We start from the raw sequence: 19,934 nt of genomic DNA on the forward strand, positions 1-19,934 counted from the left end.
TAAAGAACCAGTGAAGTACCAAGATTGGTGCTATACATAGTTCCCCTATGATTACGAGCCAAGAACCACTTTTAGTGACATATAGCACAATTTTTTAGAGTGTACACTCTAAAAAATGCTGGGTTAAAAACAACCCAAGTTGGGTTGAAAATGGACAAACCCAGCAATTGGATTGTTTTAACCCTTCTCCAGTCTTCAGGGTCTTTTCTGACCCTAAATGACGTTTGCTCAAATAAAAAAAAAATTTCCCCTTTGTCCTAATGGCATGAGACTTTGTACGGTTGTCAACACTCTCTAGATCTACAAATAAAAACATTAATTGGATTGATATCTGTTTTTATGTTCGTGTGACAAAAAAAGTCCCACTCAGGGTCTTCGGGGGCTCTGGAGACCCTGCTTAGAAAATGGACAAAATTCATCCTCAAAAACAGAAACAACACAGAACATGCATACAGAAATGAAGTGGCACACTTCCAACAATGCATAAAACATCCACAATGCAAAATGATTACACACACACACACACACACACACACACACACACACACACACACACACACACACACACACACACACACACACACACACACACACACACACACACACACACACACACACACACACACACACACACACACACACACACACACACACACACACACACACACACTTGTTATTGCTTGTTATTGCTGTTCAGTTCATTGCATTTTGATGTTCATGTTGTGTATTTTTTACTCAATATGTAATATAACATTTCTGTTCATTTCTGTAAATTTTTGTTCTGTTACAGTTAGTAACTGAAGTGTAGATAAAATTTGTAGAATTATAAGAAAATCAGATGTTTGCAATAAATGATAAACTCTAAAGACTCCAACTTTTCTCTTGTTCAGGTTTGATTCTAATCATAATATTTTTTCAGTACCAAAAAAAATGCTATACCTTTGACAAAATTAATTAATTTTAATTGTTATAAATGTGATTTCATAACATTTAGATATGAATCCAACTGAAAAATACTTTTCAGTCAGTCAAATAGCACAGCAAATAGTGGAGCTCTGCAGCCATTTACTAGGAAAAGTTTTTTTTTTAAAACTGCATTTTCCAAAAGATGGGCAAAAATCTTACACTTAACCATGTCAAATTATCTATGTTATCCCCATGAATGAAAGTTAGAAATTTGGGTCTTTTATAAAATTAATTTTACATTAAAAAAAACTGATTTTGAGTCAAAATCCATTAAAAAAATATTATTTTAATTTATTTATATAAATTTAAAATGTATTATAAATACTCCAAAAACTGCACAGATGTTGAGTAAAAATATTAATAAACAGAGTAAAATTACATTTGTTCTAAAAAAAAAAAAATTGTTTTGTTACAAAATTATATTTTGTTGCCTGGGGTCTGTGGAGACCCCAAAGACCCTGAGTGTAATTCCCAAACGAAGACCGGACAAAGGTTAACCCAGCGGTTGGGTTAAATGTTTGCGTAAAACAACCTAATTGCTGGTTTGTCCATTTTCAATCCAGCATTTTTTTTTAGATTGCAGTATATTCCTGTAGTGGAACTATACACTGTGCATTAGTCATTATGTATTTAGGCACACCATAAAAATAATAATTTCTCCTATCCCATGATAAAATAAGAAATATTTCCTGTTACTGTGACTCTAGCACTATCAAAACATTGAGCTTCCCAAACTCATATCAGCCCAAACCCCAATGACACATTTTACAAAGCTGCAACTGTTGAGTGTAATCTTTTAAACATATGAAACACATTGAACACATGACACAAATCATTAAATACCATTATTGAATATGAAATTACTTACAATTTGTTATTTTATTAATTTGTACATCATTTAAAAATTAGACCAGGGGCTTTCAATCTTTTAGATGCCATGGACCCCCAAATATGATCACTATCAGGCTATAGGGACGCCAATTCTAACATTTAAAAGATCATGTATTTTTATGTATAAAGACCCAATTTATACAGTAAAAAAATCATATTTTAAACATGTCAACATTGTTACGTTATAAAAAAATTATGATCATTGTACAATTATTCTTTTTTTTTATATATATATATACATTAATGAATAACTTATTTATTTAAATCAAAAGCATTTTTTCCCACAGATCCCCCTAGCTCTTGTGGCCTCGGACCCCAGTTTGAAAACACTGGTTAAGGGTTTACTTAAGGATCAACACCCCAGCCACAACTGCTGAAATCACGTGACTATGCCAGTTGAATGCGCTCTCCGAAACACTGATTCAAAGGTTTCAATTTTTCATAAAGCAGTGTTTCGAAAGCATCCATAACATGTTGCCAACTTACCCAGTAATGCAGGTGCAGCACTCAGTCAATATATAGTTTCATGCAGTGTTAACAATGATGTTGACTATCTTGTGCCCCAGTACCTCCAATGCAAATTTTGAAAGTGTTCGCAAATAATGTAATTTATGTGCAAACCTGTAGCTGCACTATAGAGATGCTCAAGATCTTTCAAGCAGACAATTTTGTTCCAGCAGAAAAAGTTTAGTTAAATAATATGAATATTTAATTTAAATATTTAAAACACAAACCATGGATAGCATTGCTAAATGCTAAACATTCTATAGTTGCCTTGACAAGAATTATTAAGTTTAAAGGACTGTTAAAAACCGGTTACCTGTTACTCATTAAATGAACAAAAGTTTTTAAGTTGGCTCAACTAGAGCAAATTAGTTGAGTTAACTTAAAAAGTTGAGTGTGATGGGTTGCTAAGAATGGGACATATTAATCTATTCTAAACGGTACACCAACAGGTCTGTGCACTCAGTGAAAGTTGAACATATTCTTACATTGTGAGAAATTCACTCTAGACAGACAAGAAATTATGATTCAATTATGGGAAATAGGATGTTAGAGAACAAAATTAAAAGTATTAGTATGTTACAGTGCAGGCAGTAAGGGAAGAACTGTCTTTTTATTTTCTCAAAAAGCCTGGAATAGACAAGAGACTTTTGAATGCGTAGTTAAGGTGTAGAACATTAGGTGGCAGTAAATGGATGCCAACTGCCCCAACGAAAACCCCAACGAAGAAGATTGGCGGGCGGTAATATCCAAAGTATTTCTTTGGCGGGAAACAGACAGTCGGTGCCCTGAAGCGAATCCAAGCATAACACTGGTGGTTTAGTGAAAATTCCTTTGATCGGGATGTTTGTGTTTTTGATGTTGACTCTATTTGCCGTAGGTAAGACATGATTTATATTGTATTCATTGTTTCGATTTTCAAGTTGAATCTTGTCTGTGCAAACTGGCTCTTTCAAAAGCGACTGAGCAAACATAGACAGGCAAAACATCATAAGTGACTGATGTGATTTGATTTGCTCCCAGCTATTTTTTTTAACCGAAGTGCTAAACAAATAGCACTCTTTAAGTGAAGAGACAGGTTGAATCTTGCGCTAACACATAGCAATGGCGGTTCAAACGTTCATGGCGCCAAGCGTGCAGCTATGCTACAAGATAATACTTAGTTAGCACGCATGTATTTTGGAGGAAATAACACGTTTAATGAACTGGTACTAATTCCTAGACAGACCCTATATTACTTCATAATCTGCCACTTATTAATGAGGAAAAAAATAATGGGAACTTTTTAGCATGCTCTGAACATTTCATGAGATTTCTTTGGTAACACAATAAGGTCTCAGTTGTTAACATTAGTTAATGCATTACCTAACATTAACTAACAGCGAGTAATACATTTGTTACAGTATTTATTCATCTTTGTTAATGTTATTTAATAAAAATCCAGCTGTTCATTGTTTGTTCGTGTTAGTTCACAGTGCATTAAATGTTAACAGATACAACTTTCATGTTAATTTCAACATTTACCAATACATTATTAAATGTTGAAATTAATGTTAACTAAGATCAAAAAATGCTGTAGAAGTATTGTTCATTCTTTGTTCATGTTAACTAAAGTTACGTTAAATTTTTTTTATGAGAAGACTATTTTAATATTATCTCAGTAACTAAATATATTACTAATATTTGAAAAAGCTGGTGGTTGAATGATGGCTGGTTATTAGATCGATGTTTACAATTTACAGATGTTTCGTTTGCTAACAGTCTTCACTGTAAAAAAAAAAAAAAAATCCCCGTAAAATTTACTGTAAAAAAACGGCAGCTGTGGTGGCCAGAACTTTACAGTACAAAAAAATACTGTAGCAACATTTTAGGTTTTACAGGACAGCACTATAGTTTAATGTCTATTTTACTGTTCAAAACCATATAATTTAAAGATTTATATTGAAATAATTACGTGTACACTGTAAAAAATCTGTTAAATTTACTGTAAAAACTTAACTGAAATAATGTTAAATTACCAACTTATTGAAATACTAATATCTGTTATGTACCTTTGATATATCCTGACATCCACCAATCACAGTGGAGATGAGAGTCACATGATGAATGGCAAAGCAAAACTAATCAATTGAATTTGCAGTGTCATTCACACAAACACTAAACACCATCATGGTAACACACATGAAATTTAAAAAACGCAATAAACATTAATTTAACAACATTAGATGTAACATAAAACCCTAATGTACATAACTGATTAGAAAAACTAAGAAGAAACAATTATTTCAACGAAAATACATCAAATGTGAAGTGTCACGCAGGGAATTCTGGGAATGTCAATTTACAGTTATTCACTGTAAATTACACAATGACTTGTTCTTTTTCACTTCCGTCTTTTACTGTAAAATTGCATTAAATGCAAGGTTAGATCTATTACAGTTATTCACCGTATATAGTACGGAAACTTTCTGTTAACCAATTCACAGTTTTGTGAACGTCTTTTACCGTTAAGATCACGATCATGTTGTTTTTGTAGTACTTTAGAATAACAGTTTCAGTTTTAAGTACAATTTTATTCAAAATATTTACAATAATAAACAAATGTTCAGCTTTTTGGTAAACATTTTATTGAATCCTTGAGCAGTTATTCTAAATACTCTACTGCAAATATGTGTTATTTACACATTAAACATTTCCAGCAAATGACTGTAAAATCTGAATCGAAGTATGAATCTGTGTTGTTGACTTAGTTCAAATATTTATTTTGCCAGGTTCTTGTATGGAATGCGAGAAGGTGGATGTTATTGAAGGTGGAAATTCTATTCTACAGTTCCAAACTTCTGAATTGACCATTTTCTATGAAATACATTGCGAAACAAGGGAGAAGATTGCTTTGATCGCTCAATACTGTGGCCTTAATGACAACTGCTCCACAAGTTCGAAGGCATCTAATGTTTCAATAGAGCCTGGCAGGCTAATTCTAAATAGCGTCACCTCTAACAAATGCTACAGTGCAAAATCCAAATCAGGGAAGGAGAAATGTTATGTTACTACAAAGAGTGAGTATGTTATGACTAAACTTTTTAAATATCATTTGACACTTTCCAATTAAATGTTTGTTTTAGGGTTCAAGTGGGCGGTAGAGAAGTTGATAAGCCTTCAGTTTTATAAAATGGGTTGTTCTTGTGACCCTTAAAGAACTACAGTCGACCATCAGCCAAGAAACATCCAACTCAAATTTCAAAACTGAAACATCCTCTAATTCCTCAACTTCAGATGCATCCAGATGCAAGACTGTTGGTGTTGTTTGGGTTGTTGTTGGTGTTGTTGTATCTATCGCATATGTAAAGCAAGTATTGTCACAGTAATTTAGCTGTTTTTATTTTACTTCTCATTAACAGCTATGATAAGGTAAAGACCATGTGTATTATTGTGCATTATTCAGGGCAGGTCTTTCAGGGTAGGACAAAGCCAGACTAGAGAAGTTCATTGAGACATTTGACAAAGAATCAGTTTAACAATGTTTAATATGATCATACAGAACATCGCCAAAGAATAATTTAAACAAAATATTTTTTAAAAGAGTGCCCAGTTTTATTAGCTCTGTTGTTAAGTAATGGTTAGGACTTAATCTTTAATTTAATTTAAATCTTCCATTTTATTTGAGAACAACAAAAAGGTTGTTGTTATTTACATCTATGAAAATGAAATGTAACTAATATAATATAAAGATTAATAGCATGCATCATTTTCAAAACACTTAAAATAAACATGAGGCAATTTAAAGGTGCACTGTGTAAATTTTTTGCGGCATCTAATGCAAAGATGTCGTCGTCTGAGACAGCAGAGAGTGACTAGCGCTCTGTAGAGCAGTTTGTCCGTTTAGGGCTACTGTAGAAACATGACGGCACAAAATGGCGACTTCACTGGAAGGGGACCCGCGGTGTATGAAGATAGAAATGGCTCATTCTAAGGTAATAAAAACATAACGGTTCATTATGTAAGGTCTTTACACACCACTGAAAACATGTACATTATATTGCATTTCTGTCAATAGATCCTTATAAATATTACACACTGCACCTTAATGTGGATGACCTTTTAATTGTGGCCCACATTAGACACTCATCTATTATTAGTTTCAGATATTAAAACAACAGTAATAACTAGAGGAGTAAAGTTTGTAAACAAACTTTGAAGTTGGCTTGAGAAAGCTAGAGCAGAAAGTTTGAAAAAGTTAATTTAAAGCTTAAAGTTTAAAGTAATTTAACAATTCAAGTTTGACAGTTTTGAAGTCAATACAGATAGATCAGATAACAGATAGACAGACAGACAGGTTACTAGAGTACTCTGTACTAGATTTACCACGTTCTAGTATGGTTTACCATGCTCTAGTATGATTTACCATAGCTTACCACGATTTACCATGCTTTAGTATGATTCTAGCATAATTTACCACGATTCAGACAGACAAACGATAGATAGATAGATAGATAATTGTTCTAATTGTATCAGTGTTGCAAAGACAATGAAGGAACGAGACTCTAATATTGAAGTTTAAATAGGATGCCATTCATTGTCTTGGTGGTTCCACTGGAAAACCAGAAGCAGCCAACTCACTTCTTACAACTGTGAAAGAACTTTGGGTTGCTGCATTACCTCAAATGACTAGGCACTTTGTATTTGAGATGTATATGAAGGTTAATACCATTAAGGTTTAGTTCTTTCCTGTTGTAAATTTTTTTGTTTTTTGACAAATTCTTTATTTTCTGCTGCACTAAATAAACATGTCATCAACATGTTTGTAATTTTAGTTGTGATAGTTGTATCTCTGTTGTATAGTTGCATCTCTCTAATGGACCTTGAGCCTGGAAATAAAAGTTGAATTGAATATGGGCCTTGTTGTGTAATTATTTGTTTTCCTTTCAGAACAAGTGCCTCAAAATAAACTGAATATCTTTTATGTCTCTAACCTGCCCTTTTGAAGTGCTTTTTGCTCAGGGAGTAGTGAACACTTCGCAGGTACCCTGTCGAATGGAACGCACCTACACTTATTTTACCCACAAGTGATCATGGGTTTTTAGGGCGTTTCCTTTAAACCCACTGAGTTCCGCCAATAGTGCCAAGTTCACACTGCACGATTTTCACGCGCTGACAGGTTTTGCGAAATCGCGGACAAATGCCTGAAATCATAGACAAACGGAACAATCAAATTACACTTCAAGATTTGCCTATGTCCCATTACATTTAAAGGGGTCATGAACTGGCTTTTTAATTTTTTTATACTGTTGTCTGAGGTCAACTTATGACGTTTGTGTGGTTTTACATTCAAAAATATCATAATGAATAAGTAATAGGCTACTTTCTGACCGGGTTTTGAGGCTCTCTCAAGACATGCTCGGTTTTGATGGGCGTGCCGCACTGAAGACTTGGAAGTAAACGCCCACGGCTAGGATTGGCTAACAGTTTTGCATATTTAATGAGCATCGGCTCCCCTGTGAGTACACAAGAAATTGTTTTGAAAGCGTGTGGAGACGAGGCTTGCAAAATATCTTTATCAAACAAACACAATGATTTATCTCTTATCCACCCACGATTGATTGGAATTTTATTTTTTTATTACTCTGCCCGCCCGATCGGTGAATATAAGCGCAAACCGTAAACACACACACACACAGACACGCCAAGTACGTTGCAGACTGCATGATCAAAATTTCAGCGATTGTATTTTTCCTTCAAATATCAAGTCAAGACAGTGAACGCATACGCATATCAAGAAAGGAATGTTATTTCACTATTCAAGATAGCCCGTTGGCAGGCAGGGCTTACGTTTTGGTAGCCCGTCTGAAAAAGCGAGCCCTAGCCCATACATATCCGAGTCTTATCCCGAATCGCAATGAACCAACAACACCACAAATAAAGTATTCTCCAGCCTGTGACAGCGTGCTAAATTATTTTCAGTTAGACATGTACACATTAATCAATAGATATCAAACGATCTGTAACAATGCAATACTATCACATACAAAAATAAACAATTTTTACTCGCATAAGTGTGTCGCTTCATTCATTCATGTAATCTCATCCTGTCTTGCAAATCCAGTCTCTTGTTTACAAACGAATCCGTGGTTAAAGTAAGGAACAGACGCGCAATGTCTGAAGCACGAGAGCTGGATATTCATTAAAAATAAAGTTCATCCATGCATTCATAATATTGGAATCCAAATTAAGCTTATGTGGTATGTTTAGAAATTCTATCCGGTTTAGCTCTATGTAGGCCTGTGTCATGTCAGGCTCGAGTTGGTGGGTGTGGCTACAGAATCAGGCGTTGTTTTTTTTTCTGTCGAGGTGGTGCTTCACCACACTCTGACTTCATAGCCGGGCACATTCTGAGATCGATCGTTTGCTGGGCCTGGTGTCAATAAAAGCTTTTCTTTGACTAACAAGGACACAATGAACTTTTATACATAAAAGGCTAAAAGGAAAGTTGATTTCTCAATTCATCACCCCTTTAATGGAGAGGGCAGGGTTTAAGACCTATAGGCTACTGCATCCAGTCACCTGGGGGCAATCGAGACGCTTTGGCTTCCCTTATCAGTACTCGTGTGGCACGCATTTTATTTAAATTATATCAAACAGATGTTTTATTTATTTTACAGCATTTCCTTTATTTACCTCCAACTTTCTTTGCAGAACACACAATCCTAGCTCCCCGTCTCCCCCAATCTTTTTTTCCTTTTTCTTATTTTCGCTGCAAATCAGCACACAGACAATTTGGATCACAAGCTTTTTGCATGCTTTCATTTTTAATAACAATACCAGTTTCTTGCGTGATCTTGCATTATATTTCCTTGTCACTTCACGTGTGTGTTTGGCTGTGAAACCCAGTGCAACTGTGCTACCCCAGATAGTCGTGCAGTGTGGAAAGAACAGTGATCTGACGACTTTGAAAATCGTGCTATGTGAACTCAGCATAGTGGGCACTCGTGCAACCTAAGCAGTGATGTACATCCTAGTGAACGAGTTTGCAAGGGAAGGACATAAAAACGCGGACTGGTTTACTGTGTGGATGACTGGATGATTGCCCATAGTTCTGTTTTGTGGAATTTGTTGCTTTTTGCTTTGAGAACAATATAAAAATGGCACTTCATTTTATTTAAAATAAAAGTAGACAATGGCACTTAATGTTAAAAAGGTTGCTGCCCCCTTAGATGGCAACATCTTTTCAAAGTGGTTTCATAAAGCTCATACCCCACTGCAGAAAACATGCCACTAGACCGCTTCCTGTTCCACTGAATGGCAACAACACTTATTTTCCACTCAAAAATCAAGATGTGTTCTGGAACATCTGAGCTCTATGAAATGTAGGTGGTCAGAAAAGCAAAATAATCATATTTTCCTTCAAATATTAGCCCACACCAACAGGAAACCAAAGCACTTGTTTCTGGGTTTTGGCCAACAACAAAAAACTCTCTGCAGCACTATAGATTTATAGTATAGTTTTGAGTTTTTGGAAACCATCTTTATTTTTGTAATTTCGTTTGGTGCTGTCTAACCTTAGAACCTATCATGGCTGTATCTTTAGCACACAGATGGAGCTCTTCCCCGAGCTGAGCAGAACATCACATGCTCAACCAGAAAGAAAACCGTGCCAATTCCCACCAAACCAGACAGAACCAGTCGAATCAGGACCTCAGTGATACCACAATGCTCCGGACAATCTGATGAGAAGAAAGAGAGAAAGGTACAAAGTCAACAACTGGTATCATATATTAAGAGACACAGAAGCTGCACAGAGGTCATTGTGGCAGGAAGAGACTTTCTGACATTTTGCACCTTCATGTTGTGGGCAGATCTCTTTCATGTAAAGATGGACGGTTTTATTGCTCACTGGATTGGCAGCGGCACAGCTGTAGGTCTCTGAATCATTATAATGGAGCTCTAATGGTAAACTCAGGTTAATGCTGAGATCAGGATTGCTGGTCTGATTCACCATTTCACCTCCTTTATACCAGGAGATGGACACGTCTCGATCATTTTTTACAGAACAGAGCACAGAACAGAGATCTTGGTTTGGGTCTTCCAACACCTGTGACTGCGTCAATGCACCTGCAATCAGATCATAAGGGAACTCTTGAACATTTTAAAGTTAAGACAATTTTTTAAAGCCTTTTTGAGTCGCTTTTAAAATCAAACTGTTGCTTCGTGAGCCCAGGTAGCTGCCACTCAGAGGTCAGGATAGAGTCGATACAGAACAAGATTTAGGCATCTTCTGCTATAAGTGTAAACATTTTTGGTAATTAATGACAGAATTTAAATAGTTGGTGAACTAACCCTTTAATCTTGTTTACTTAGTTTCAATGCAATTAAGTTATTTTACTAATTCTTTTTTACAGGTTAAGCATTTGTGTAAGGTCTAAAAGATGTAAAACAACAACAACCACAATATAAATATTAATAATATAAAATCCATCGAGACAGACAATCACTTTAACATAATTTGTGTCCTAAATGACGCATGGTAACACTTTACAACAAGGTTTCATTAGTTACGGTATACAGTAACAAAGCACTTACAAATAATCTGCATGTCTTTACATGCCTTTTACGCAGTTTAGAAAGCGATTGAAATGACCGTAAACAAGTGTACGTTGTGAACAAATAATTTGTAGAGATCTGAGAGAAGAATGATGAACAGCCAGTATGTACGGAGGCATCTGATGACCAAACTACATTGCGAAAAACTTCATTTCCATTTGCGATTGGAAAAAATCAAGTGAGCCCGAACTGATTTGTGTTCCCAATAGACATTTTTAGCAACCCATCCCGTTAGCTAAAAAAGCGAACCGTACCCAGACCACCTCCCGCGATGGTCTCCGTTCAGTTCACTTTTAAGGGGTATGAGATTGTTTGGAGTGTTCACATACGAGCCAAAAAATAAAAATTCACACGATCCGCACTCAGACCCCTGAAAAGGACCAGGTGTTAAAACACCCTCAAAAACGGTCTGTATGAACGTGTAACGAGAGTCAAGCCCGTATTCTCTTACTAGTAACCACAGCTTCAGTGACCAAAGTAATATCAAAGATGGTGATGTCCTTAAATCTGAAAAGTCATATCACTTTTGACACGACAAGAGTCCAATTGACAATGTACACTCACCTAAAGGATTATTAGGAACACCAGACTAATACTGTGTTTGACCACCTTTCGCCTTCAGAACTGCCTTAATTCTACGTGGCATTGATTCAACAAGGTGCTGAAAGCATTCTTTAGAAATGTTGGCCCATATTGATAGGATAGCATCTTACAGTTGATGGAGATTTGTGGGATGCACATCCAGGGCACGAAGCTCCCATTCCACCACATCCCAAAGATGCTCTATTGGGTTGAGATCTGGTGACTGTGGGGGCCATTTTAGTACAGTGAACTCATTGTCATGTTCAAGAAACCAATTTGAAATGATTCGAGCTTTGTGACATGGTGCATTATCCTGCTGGAAGTAGCCATCAGAGGATGGGGACATGGTGGTCATAAAGGGATGGACATGGTCAGAAACAATGCTCAGGTAGGCCGTGGCATTTAAACGATGCCCAATTGGCACTAAGGGGCCTAAAGTGTGCCTAGAAAACATCCCCCACACCATTACACCACCACCACCAGCCTGCACAGTGGGGATGTCATGTGCATACCCTCTATAACTTTATTTATCATGCTTTCGGCTTTACAACTTTGCAGACTGTTTATATTCACAGACAGCTATATTACACACTGCATGAAAGGGAATATTTGAAAAACCATAATAGGGGAACTTAACATTTTTGTATTGCACAGCTTTTAATGTCACTGTCGCTACCGAGTAAGAGAAAGAAACTCACTTTGTGCTTGGTTTGCATTCATTGGTGAGCCAATCCTGATAGCAGGTACAGAAACTGGTTCTTTACACACACAAAGAGAGGGAGAGATGGTGGGGGGAGAATCATTATAGGTAGTTATCACAAAAATAATTGTATTGATTGCAACTAAATCTTACCATAAACATCAACTTTGAACACCTTCCAGAAAATGAATTCATTGATGGTGACTTCATAAAATCCAGATTCACTGGTGCTGATGTTCCAGATAGTCAGTGATCCAGTTTCTCTGTCCAGTTGCAGTCTGTTGTGGAGTCTCGGTTCATAATGAGTGAAAACTGTTCCTTGAAACAGCTGTGCTATACAGGTAGTTTGGTTGCCAAACAGCCACATTACTTCAGCATCTCTCGATAGCTGAGTAGCTCCGGTTTGCAGAGTGACTTTTCCCTTTATCAAAATCTTTAGCTCATCCCACTTACCATTCACTAGATCGAAAACAATATGAAAATGGGTTACATAAAGTGCTACAGAAAAAAAAAACAGACATCACCTACAATTAGACAAGAGCTGGTATAACACCTGGAACTTCTGTATGATCAACCATGTACTATTCAGGTTTAAATAAGTATCAAGCATCATACTATCAAGCTATCATAAAATATCTAACATGCTTGATAGCTATTGTTGACTATAAATGTAGTTTAAATGACAAAACCAGCGTATCACATTGACAGCATGCAATAAGTTGATAAGTTGAGTTATCTGAAGTGGCAAATTAAACCATCATCAGTATAATTTTGGGGAAAATGAAGCAAAAGATGACGAGGAAGAACAAAAAATGAACATACAAGTACACAGGAGTATATACAAAAGCAAGTCGCCAGCAGCGCCAGACAAACAATGACACTCAAAACTGTCTTGTTACTATAGCTAACATTACAACAACAGCATATTTTGGGAATAGAAAGACCAATGTTACTCATGTATGGAGCAGAAACAACGCAATCTTGACGTTCATTTTCAGGCCTTCCCGCTTAGGTCTCTCCAGTGCTGTAAAGCTTTTCTAATATTAATGCGGGTCCTAAAGCTCTTGCCTGATCATAACCCTTCTTTTCCAAGGATATTCCTCTGACCTCTTCTCTTTTGTAATGTCACTCAGCTATCTCTCTTTCTACAGTCTTTGCTCACTCTCCTCCCCATCACGAGTGGACACGCCCCCTACTGCTGATTGGCTAAGTGTGTTGTGCTGCTCAGCATCAGCGTTTCTCAGAAATCGCCCACTGCACCTTTAAGGTTAAATTTCAACATTTATTAATACATTTAAAAGTAATTATTAATTATTATTATTTTATTAATAACATTAACTGATTCATAGGATTCATAAATTCTTAAAAAAATTATATATAACTATATATATAACTAAGGGGGACCTAAAGTATATATGGGACCTAAAGTGTTCCCATCAACTCTTTGACATTTTTTTTCCAATGGTAAAATGTAATATCATTAAAGCAAGTTTACACAACACTAAATCAAAGCAGATTATCGCTGACAAACCTCTATTGTGCTTCTGCTGGACAGTAGAAAGCAGCTGTCATCTAAAGCCACTGATAATCTGACAGTGATGTAACCGGAAAGCCATCATGAACAATGTCTTATGTAACTCAGATTGGGTGTTTGGTTGAAGGTGTGAGAGAAAATGAAAAGTGTCAGAGGGTAATAGAGGAACAGAGAGAAAGTTACAGGACACATGACAATGATGATGATAAAGTATCCAATTATAGGACAAAAAGGGAGAAAAAGAATGAAATCTTGGTAAAAAAATAATAATAATAATACATTCTGTCATAATTTACTGTCATATATAATTCCAAACCTGTATGATTTTCTTTCTGTGGAATATAAAAGAAGAAATTAGGCAGGATTTTTTAATGTTCTTTTCCATACAACTAAATCTTACCAGTAACAACAGTTTTTCACGTCATATGATGGCTTATTTTGTGAGTAATGTATTATAATGATTTTAAAAATGTGAATAATTGTGTATTAAACAAGGCTTAAGTTAGTCCTAGACTAAAATGCATGTTTTGAGCTGTTTTAACTGAAAGCATATCTTAAAATATGTCAGTGCAAAAATATTGCTTGCAACAGAAATATGCTAAAAACAAATATTAACTATTGAGGAAAAAAAAATCCTCATTGTTAAATGCTAGCTTGTGTAAAAATCCAAAATTGACTTTTATAAATCAATTATCTGTCTCTGTCCTTCTCAATTCAGATTGATTTTCCAGAGGAGGCACGGCAAACGTAATTTAAAAAGTATCAGTGATTAAAAAGGCCATGATTGAGGAGAAGACACATACTCATCCAATCAAATGAGCATCTGTTGTGCTGCAGTACAGCTCTTGATGGAGGAGCGCACAGATGGCTCTGCAGTGATGTATGATGGCCAGGGGCGCCGCTAGCAATTTTGGGCCCTATGAAAAAATTTGATGTTGGGCCCTCTACCACACCAACCTAGCTATCCAAGATCATCTCAGGGGGCCCCAAAAGTGTGTGGGCCCTTAGAATCGTCCTAACTTCCCCCCCTTTAGCTGCGCCCCTGATGATGGCATATGATTACAGGTTTCTGTATCTGACCAGATACACTCACACACACACTCACCACTCTCTCACAACACACACTCGCACACACACACACACACAAACACACACACACACTCTCTCCCACACACACACAAACTCTCTCTCTCTCTCTCTCTCTCTCTCACACACACACACACACACACAAACTCTAACACACACTCTCTCTCGTTTTCACACACACCCTCACGCTTAATATTTAAAAAATAAATTAAATATAAATAATTTATAAATAAATCTAAAGGAACAAATAAATAAATCACAAAATAATACAGTGTATAAATTAATTATACTAAATAAATTAGCCTAATTAAATATTTACTATTGAAAAGGGCATTTTGTGATTTACGCTTATACGGACTTCATAAACAACATAACACAATATAATGTGTACTCACATCATTAATCTAGAATAGATCCAGCCAAAATCAAACCTTGTCATGATCCCAGGGCATCCTGTTGCTCCTTGTAAAACTGATGAAGGAGGCCCTCTAGTGGTGGGATAGACCTTTTTTTTTTTTTAAAAAGCAACACTTAAAAGTTCAGAGCAAAAAAGCAATGACAGAAAATGTCATTTTATGACAAGAATGTGTTGACTTCTCCATTTGTGCAGAGATTTCAAACTGACTTTTTAGGAGACAAAGGATATGAGGAGAATGGAATACTACCATCCTACCCTTATTATTTCTGCAGTGTAGTATGCATACAGTATTCTATACTACACTTTATTGAATGTGAAAACAATGAAACATACTTTTGTTTTAAACATGATATAATGTAACGCAATGCTGCAAAAGTACATACTGTTTCACATACTAATTAAAAAAGCCTGTAGAATAACACGTCAGTGTCAAAGCAGCCATGACGTCAATGCTCAAAATCTGTTTCTGATGTAAATGAAGAAACCAAGGCAGAAGAAAAATATAAAGTGCTAAATATTTTATTAGCATATTAAGTGAATTCCTGTCCCCATAGAAAAGAAACCACTGGTGTGAATGTGAACATGTTTGAGGAAAAGAAAAACAGGGAACAAAAGCAAACGGCAAAAATTACACCACTGTTCCCAAAACACTACCACAAATATCCTCTCCGACAAGAATTAATGCCACTAATTATTCTCAGAGCCTCAAAAATGAAAACCAATTTATCGAACACATAAACGTTCCAAGTAATAATCCTCTGTGGGAATTTCATACAGCAAAGAAACAAAAAGACGTGTTAATCATTTCACAGCACTTCCTTTGTGCCTCCCTAAAATGAATTCATTGTATACCGTGTAAATACTTCCAAATAATAACACGCAAATATACATAAGTAGAAATATATAAATGGAAACCGGCCCACGCAGATGTTCCCCTGAGAGTCAAAACCATGATCATGCAGGAAATATCAAAATAATGAATAATTCTAATAATAGTGTGTGAAGTTTGATGATTATAATAAGAATACAATCACTTTCAAGAAAAAAAAATACACTTCACAAAAGCCCATTGTGATATTAAATCTCTTAATGTTGCAAAGCCATAATATATTCATAATAATACAATGCAAGTGCTGTTTAAGACTTTGATATTGGCATCAGGTTCTGCCAAATACGACACCATAAATGTGTACATATCGTTTATATAATATCTCTTGATATTTAGGACATACATGACCTTGATAGACTTTAATAAAAGTGCGAGATGTAATATAATTGCACGTGTGCGCATACATCTGACCCAGCAAATTCTACAGTCCGTGTGTGTGTGAGCGTGCGAGTTTGTAGCGTGACCATGGGAAAGGCCATGTCTGTGAAGTCTGGGACGGATGTGCAGTTCCACAACATTTGGCACAGTCTTTAGAGTTTCTATATCCATTTGAAAGCACATTTATGCTGGAGCAAGACCATAGTGACTGTGTGTGTGTGTGTGCGCGCACAGATGTGTTTAACTCTTTGGTTTTCAAGAGCAGAGTTTTTGCACAAAGTTGTGCAATGTAGGCGTTTGTGCCAGCGAGTCATTGGGTTTCTTTATAATATGCAAAATCAGTGAAGCAATAGAGACAGTTCACACTAAAGTAAATATCCTGGCATCATTTATTCACCCCTCATGTTGGTGCAATCCTGTAAGATTTTCTTTCTTTGCCGAGCACACACACACACGAGATGTTTGCGCAGGATGTTCGCACGGCTGTCAAGTCTCAAAAATGACAAAAGCACCATACTGTAGTCTAAATGAGAAGCTTTGCGTGGAAACACGCTGAAATGAAAATCTACATGTGCAATCGTAAGATTTTGAGCACTGAAAAACTGGTTACGAGGCACATGAGAAGCATTAATGAACACAACATCTGAAAGCTCAAATTGAACGACTTCTTTCCCTTTAAAGGTTTGTATCAAAACTGTATTTAAAGGGTTAGTTCACCCAAAAAATGAAAATTCTGTCATAATTTATTCACCCTCATGTCGTTCCAAACCCGTAAGACTTTCGTTTATCCTTGAAACACAAATGAAAATCTTTTTAATGAAATCTGAGAGATTTCTGTCCCTCCATTGACAGCTACTGAACTACCACTTTGACGTTTCAAAAAGTTAATAAAGAGATCATAAAACAAATCCATATGAATTGAGCGAGTTAGTCCAAATTTTCAGAAGAGACTTGATCGCTTTATATGATGAACAGATTGAATTTAGGCTTTTATTCACATATAAACATTCATCAACTCACACATCAGTTGTGGTAAACAGAAGCTCAAGCATGCTTGCTTGACTTGAAAGAACCAATGAGGTTCATTCTCGTGTTACGCAGCAAGTTTGAGCTTCAGCAAGAACCAATGAGGTTCATTCTCGTGTAACGCATCACGTTTGAGCTTCAGCAAGAACCAATGATGTTCATTCTCGTGTAACGCATCACGTTTGAGCTTCAGCAAGAACCAATGAGGTTCATTCTCGTGTAACGCATCACGTTTGAGCTTCAGCAAGAACCGATCAGGCAATACAAGTCTAAATGAAATCTATTCTTCATAAAAAGTGATCAAGTCTCTTCAGAAACTTTGGACTAAACCGCTCAATTCATTAGTTTTACGATCTCTTTATTAACTTTTTGAAGAGTCAAAGTGGTAGTTGCATAAGCTGTCAATGGAGGGACAAAGCTCTCAGATGTCATAAAAAATATCTTTATTTGTGTTTCGGAGATGAACGAAAGTCTTGCTGGTTTGGAAAGACACGAGGGTGAGTAATATTCTTTCATTTTTGTGTGAACCATCGCTTTAAGGACTATTTAATTTAATTGTATGGAAAAGAAAAGATTGTGCAATTTCTTTCCTTTTGTTTTCCACAGAAGGTTTAGAAGAGCATGAGGGTGAGTAAATGATGAACTTAATGGTGAAATACTCCATTAGGGTGTTGTGGCATGTGTTTTGACCCGGTAAATGTGAGTATTTGTGGTGTTGTAGTCCCAGAGCACCTGGGCTGCCTCCAGTACTACAGTTCGTCATTGACTTCCTTCAACCTCTTCTCCTCCAGGAAGGCCACCAGTGAATCCCTCATGTCCACCACGTCCAGCATCTCCTGCAGGATCCGCCCCTCCTGTGCTTGCTGCTCAGGGGTCTTCTCAGCGTCTACACGCACAAGAACATAGCAACATTTCAATGCAAAATAAGGATTTCTTACAAAATAACAAAGCAGACAAATAAATAAATGCAAATAAAGGTTTTTGCTTTTACTTAATCTATATGCAAAGTTGTATATAAATATTATATCAAACAATGGCATTAAGTGATTAATAACTTTTAAAGTCATCAAGCAATTATGCAATGCAAACTAATAAAATAACAAAAAGACAAGAAATTAGAAAAATTATAAAACAAACTTTTTTAAAAAGTAGGCCTAAGAGCAATATTAATAGGCCTATACAATGTATTTCCAGTCAGTCTTATGTCTAATAGCTGAGATAAATATTCAGAAATGAGTTTCTGAATAAGTTTCTCACGGTCTTCATTTTTGCTGAAGATAATGTGCTATTTTATTATATAAAGCTAATGAATTTATCCATCAATAGCAATGAGTTGTATTCGTGTTTTCTTGACAGTGTTGTAAAAAATATCCCATTACATTATATTTTTCAAACCAACAAACTACATAATACAAAAAGACAAGGACTTTGAGCGCGTAATCGTTCAGACGGTGTGTGCCTCGCCGCTTTACAGAGATGTGACAGTCCTGAAGTGCGCGGGTGGTGGCTCTTATTAGGTGTCCTATTCTGGCGAAAGCAAATGAGTATGGGAATATGCAGCATAACTACTGGATTTAGTGGGCCCCCTGGGCAGTGCAGGCCTCTATAATTGTCACCACCTTTCACCCCACTAGCGACGGCCCTGATTTTTTGTCGTCTGCCGCTTTAAATGCTCCAGCCATTTACAGCAGGATGGATTCTGATCGGCTGTCAATGTTTTTATTCGGTCATCAGCTGGAAAAAAAAATTCCGAAAGTGATTTCAATTATATCTGATAAATTAACTCTGCTATTCTTTTATATTTAGAACGATTCTTACTATATTGCTATAGTTATCGCCCTTGGTGTGAACCGACCTATATACTTTTAAATTAATACTAACTATTTCTTAATACTTAGAAATATGATAATTTAAATATTTCATATTGTATAATTTAACAATGTTTTATTTTTGGCTTTTTTGCTCATTGTGTTTGAGCATGTGCACTAAGAGCTAGACAACAATAATAATAATAATAATAATAATAATAATAATAATAATAATAATAATAATAATAATAATACTACTACATGAAGCTTTAATTAACAATTAATTTTAAAATTAATTGACAGATGGACTATTTGTAATTAATTCCACATGACTATTTAAGGAAATATAATATAATGAAAAGTAAAACCATTTCAATATGAGCAATAATTTCAAATAAATAATTTCTATTTTTTAATTTGAAATATTTAATATTAAATAATTAAATACAATAAAAAAAATATTTTTGTCTTGCATTTGCTCTTCATTGGAGCCTCAACTAACAGCTAGATCATATTATATAATATATTTTGTTATTATTATACATGAAGCTTTT

The 19,934-nt window shown here is 35.7% G+C and overlaps 1 protein-coding gene across 4 annotated transcripts in view; it reads right to left on the reverse strand.

Moving 5' to 3' along the window:
* Window positions 1-15,776: 15,776 nt before the first annotated feature.
* Window positions 15,777-19,934, reverse strand: part of mical1 (microtubule associated monooxygenase, calponin and LIM domain containing 1) — a 59,346-nt gene continuing 55,188 nt past the window's right edge. For 2 of the 4 annotated variants that reach the window (XR_013815499.1, XR_013815500.1), the window contains 2 exons: window positions 17,471-18,458; window positions 15,777-17,029 (listed from right to left, as the gene is read on the reverse strand). Coding sequence is in view for 2 of the 4 variants with exons in the window: in XM_079803525.1 (XP_079659651.1) it covers window positions 18,322-18,458 (137 nt within the window). In the remaining 2 variants the exon portion in view is untranslated. Of the gene's footprint in view, window positions 18,459-19,934 lie in introns of all 4 variants that reach the window. The other 2 variants (XM_079803525.1, XM_079803526.1) reach the window with 1 other exon arrangement.

Source organism: Gobio gobio, assembly GCF_949357685.1.
Source record: "Gobio gobio genome assembly, chromosome: 21".
NCBI lineage: Eukaryota > Metazoa > Chordata > Actinopteri > Cypriniformes > Gobionidae > Gobio > Gobio gobio.